The sequence below is a fragment of the Lygodium microphyllum genome, chromosome 6 (genome assembly GCF_053477565.2).
Source record: "Lygodium microphyllum isolate KBCC chromosome 6, Lygodium_microphyllum_v1.1.10, whole genome shotgun sequence".
NCBI classification, from domain to species: Eukaryota; Viridiplantae; Streptophyta; class Polypodiopsida; order Schizaeales; family Lygodiaceae; genus Lygodium; species Lygodium microphyllum.
This window is the reverse complement of record NC_141140.1, coordinates 80,796,588-80,801,556: the sequence shown is the minus strand read 5'-3', so window position 1 is coordinate 80,801,556 and position 4,969 is coordinate 80,796,588. Positions and strand designations below refer to the sequence as shown.

Below are 4,969 nucleotides of genomic sequence, written 5' to 3'. Positions count from 1 at the left end.
ATTTGAACCATACAATTTTAAGAATAAGAATATATTAGGAAAAACTTACATCGGATCACAATCAATAAACTTTTTTCAAGTGTTGATAGACACAAGAAAATTCTTTTTGAAGAACAAAAACTAGGAAGTCCTCAATAGCAAACCCTCAATACCGAAACCTTAGAAATATACATACATCCACAAATAAAAGTTTAGGTTAGAATCTAGGCCACTATTATGGGATTATAAGTCTCAAAATCCCCAAACACTCATTTAGCGATGTCATCGATAACATGAGCTAACCTACTTAAGCCCCCAATATAATCACATTTACCCTTAAAACAAACTTAAAACTCATTAAATTTCCAAAAAGTGAAACTTAAATTTATAACACACCAAGCTTCACTAATGTAGATAAGGGAACATACAAACCAAAATGAAACCAAGAGGAGGGGATGAAAATGCAAGCAAAAGCTAACACTTGTGGTGTAGACTTCATTTGAAAGCCACCAACATCCATTAAGCCTACATAGAAATAAAGAGTATGCAAAGGGGAGATGATAAGCAATTCGATGTTTTTTAATGACTAGTGGAATTTTGGTATACAAGTTTGGGGGAGATATATCCAAAGGAAGAGGAGCCAATAAACAATTGCATGTACTCTGTGTGTGTGTGTGTGTGTGTGTGTGTGTGTGTGTGTGTGTGTGTGTGCGTGTGCAAGAGGAAAATTACCCCTAGTTGACATGTAGTAGTTGGTGATCAATATTATTTTCTTTTTCTTTTGGTTTATGGGTATTTCTCTCATTTTCTCCTTCTCACTTTTACCCACAACTCACATGCACAAGTGAAGCATAACTAGCATATGGCAAGGCTCTTGTACATTATTTGCTATTCTTTTTTCAAGGTAAACACAAGTTATTGATGTTCAATAGTGCTTTATATGATGGTTTTTTGCCATTATCATGTACATTTTATGGAGAAAAAGTAATGCTAGATCTATAGTAGGTATAATGCATAAGATATGTATGATTATTGTGCATGATGAATCTTAATGCCACTAAAAATAAGGTATTTCACAAGCTTCATTGGTGTGGGCAATATAATGAAAATCATGAGCTCTTCCTCCTTTTTCTCTACATTTCTATTATTTCAAGACAAACAAGCATATTTGACTATTCTCATCTCAAAATATATGCCACCAAATAAGCACATTTGACCAATCCAATATCCATGTGTCGTCCTTTATAAACGACACACAGAGAGAGAGAGAGAGAGAGAGAGAGAGAGAGAGAGAGAGAGAGAGAGAGACAGGGAAGGGGGGGGGGGGGGGAGAGGGAGGGAGGTAGGAAGGTGATACATGTATGTGATACTTACCACATTAGTCAATGAACTATCATAAGACTTGTGTTTAGATTTTTCACAAGGGTTGTAGCTTAAGTATGTAGCTCCAAGTATTTCAAACTCTATCTTGTGTTTCGACCCATAAACTAAATGACCTTCAACTAAACACCCCAATATGAAGCAACAAGCATGCACCCATATAAGCACGAATTAATACCTAAACACACACGCATAATGTTTGTGGGTGAGAACAAGGGTGCAAGGCCTATGTTTGAGAAGTGCATATGTCAAAACATTAAGGCACATGACATACATAGGCAAAACTTACTACCACACATGCACACATGGATCCCCTCATTGAAACACCCATTCCTATCACACATGCACCCAACATTTTGCATAAAATATTACATTTACACACCCTCACTTTTACATACATATGCATGTGCAAACACACATCCATGTGAGTAGCTACATGTGAAAGAGGTATGGAGAGAGAGAGAGAGAGAGATGTATATGTAAATACACGTGCATATGTAATTACACATCCATGTGAGTAGCTATATGTGAAAGAGATGTGGAGAGAGAGAGAGAGATGTATAACATGGTTTTAGGCCATTGCTATATCCCTTTTTTTTCAAACATGCATATACACACCCCACATACTCTCTCAAGACAAGGCCACAACTAGTATGTAAACTAACTAGGCCCAAAATGTGGGCACTTAGATCAACAAGCTTAAATGACCAAAATGATACCATGCCAAAAACCAAATGCATTGGTGTCACCTCCATCTAAATCCCCCTCTCTAAATGAAAGCCCAATCCAACACAAGGCCAACATAGGCCAATAGGAATGGAAAGGCATTAAATGGATCACTCCATAAAAGTCTAATCGAGAATGGGTGAGCCACCTCTCTAACCCAACTGAGAGACAATAGTGATAAGCTATCGAAAGGGATATAACATGTCAAGAAAGGACAAGGACCAAGAGCCATGGGATGGGTGTGCAAGCAACATGGAATGGTGGCTTGATGACACAAGATAGAGGTCATTGTATAAAAGGAAGGCCTATAATAGATTGCAATCCTTGAACAAGCTTCTCACAATCTAGGGAATTCTCCTTCGAAACATAAAGAGCCAAGGAATCCATAGCCACATCTCCAAGATTATCCCCCTTTGAAAGGGATGGGAGGTACGACAAATTTACCAAAGATGGTGGGGGATAGGGTAGAACCTATGGAATGGATTGTGCATAGTTGAGAATGTGTGCAACAAGAGGAAATTGTCTTGAAGGGTCCTTCACTCTAGAAGGGGAATGGAGCTTGTATAACCCGCTGTCCTACCAAGTTGCAAGAATGGCTCCAAAAGTGGAATCCTAAACAAAGACTAATACCAAGTCTCGTAAGGCCATGAATTGAGAGAAGATGGAAGCCCAAGTCTAAAACATGTAGGACTTCCCAAACAAAGCTTGAAGATGGACAGCCATTCAACAAATGCAAGGTGCCAACACCACAAATAGGCATCAATGAAACATCACCGATACTGACTGTACCCTCCAAAAAATTGAGAACATAGACAATCTCTTCCTAGAGTCATATGAGTCAATGCAGTGCTATCAATAAGCCAATGCCTCTTAGAAGAAAAGATAGATAAAGAAGGCTTCTCCCTCTCATGGATGTGGAGGAACACTGACAAGTAATAGCAAATGTAAACTGAGAAGTAGAGGCACAAAGACGCTCCGATATAGCTCCTTCCTTTGCTCCCCAACAATGAGGCTATGTCTTCCAGCACTTACTCAAGGTGCAAGATCTTGAATCTACATCAAAGTCTAACAATGACTCAGATTTCCCAGACTACTTTTCTCTTGCTTGGCTTGTCCTTTACCTAAAAACAATGCAGCAATTCCCTTTACTGAAAGTCTGAAATGTTGTGTCATGTGACATACCTACTATCCATGGTCAAACATTTGCCATTTTCTACGAAAAGGTTTCCACACCAGTATAGCTTGCCTCTTCACTCGAAGTCATCTGCAGGCCTACAATCTTGGGTCCAGATTCCACCATGACACTAAGATTGAACATTTCAAGTTAGCAGCTAAATTGGGTTTTCTCATAATGAGGTGTCAGTACCAATTATCACAAGCTTTACATCTGGCAGAATTTATACCATATAGTTATCGATAGGACAATAAGATCGACTGATCAACTGATCTTATTAGATAAACTGACTGAATCTCTATAAATGACCTGCAAGTAGAAACATGTACAAGCTTGAAAATGCTTAGATCTAGAGCAACACATAATAACAACTTGCTTGCTTACATCTCCTAACCACAAGGATGCCGTGCACGGTCGTGCCTCACTTTCTACACATCAACATGGGGTATGCATGCCAAAAGATTAATAGACCAACCAACATAAATTCCCACTCATATTTAAATGTCAGCACATTCCTGCATCTCACTTGCCTCCACCTCCTAACCACAAGGATGTCACGCACTGTCATGCCTCACTTCGTAGAGGCCAACATGGAGAATGCATGCCAAAAGACTAATAGGCCAAACTGATGTTTCAACCAACATAAATTTCCACTAATTTTTAAATGTCAGCACATCCCTCTTGTGGTAATATGCAATGACCAGCATAACTGTAATGTGACATATCTCCACATGAAGGACCTTCCAGTTTATCTGAATCCTCAATCCAATGAAAGCAAATAATGGTGCCAGAATGAAGATGGGATGTAAGCAATAAAAAGAAAAGAGTCCACTGCTACATTGTATCAACTGGTACACTAGAACTTAGCCAATAATAATGATGGCCTGTAGTACCAGCAACATAATCAGAAGCACCAGCAGAGGCTTGTACAGGAACCAAAAATGTATATAGAGCTCTCTAGAGAAAATGATTTAAGCACGAATCAATTTGTAACCCCTCTTTAAAGGGTATGACACAATTTGACTGTATAATGTACAGAGCTTCAATGAGTCTGTTACCATCCACCATCTCTTGCCAAACCTTGAGTGCATATCAAAATGAACTCATTAGCCTCAAACTGCACTGTAACATTGCCATATCAACACACACCAAGCAGAAGTCCCTCTTTCAGAACTTTAAAATGCCAGTCACTGCACCTTAGCAGATCGCCTATGGATACTCCAACCTGATTTATGTATAAGGAGCAAATAGAAACAGTAACCATTCCCCTTAACTAGCATTGTACCACCGCACAAGCTGCACCATTCTTCATGCATGGTAGATCTGGAGCCCTAGACCACTCATGCAGAAGAGTGTCATAAACCAGAACGAGTCCCTCCTTGAGGCCTCTAGCATGCCTACCACTGCGCCTTAGTAGATCATCAATAGAACCTCCAACCTGAATTATGTAAACTGAAGTTCCCATGGTAACACAAGAAAACTTAAGGCGGTTATCCATCCGTAAAGGTGATGGAATAGGTGGGGGCTTTATCCTAGTCCATTTGTCCTTGCAAGTATCATACTGCCAAAATGAAAGCTCAACAGCATGACTAGAGAGCATGTAAATACAAGATCCAACTACGGTGCATGCAATTACACAACCCCCCATTGGAAGAGGTTTGGTCTTTTGCCAAGTGTTGGTCTTTGGATCAAACAGATCCATGGAATTGA

General features: G+C 39.5%; 1 protein-coding gene across 1 annotated transcript in view; it reads right to left on the bottom strand.

Moving 5' to 3' along the window:
• Window positions 1–4,074: 4,074 nt before the first annotated feature.
• Window positions 4,075–4,969, bottom strand: part of LOC148034732 (F-box/kelch-repeat protein At5g26960-like) — a 2,130-nt gene continuing 1,235 nt past the window's right edge. The window contains exon 1 of the mRNA XM_087679690.1: window positions 4,075–4,969. This exon is cut by the window's right edge and continues 1,235 nt beyond it. Within this exon, the coding sequence (XP_087535816.1) occupies window positions 4,533–4,969 (437 nt within the window). The 3' untranslated portion in view covers window positions 4,075–4,532.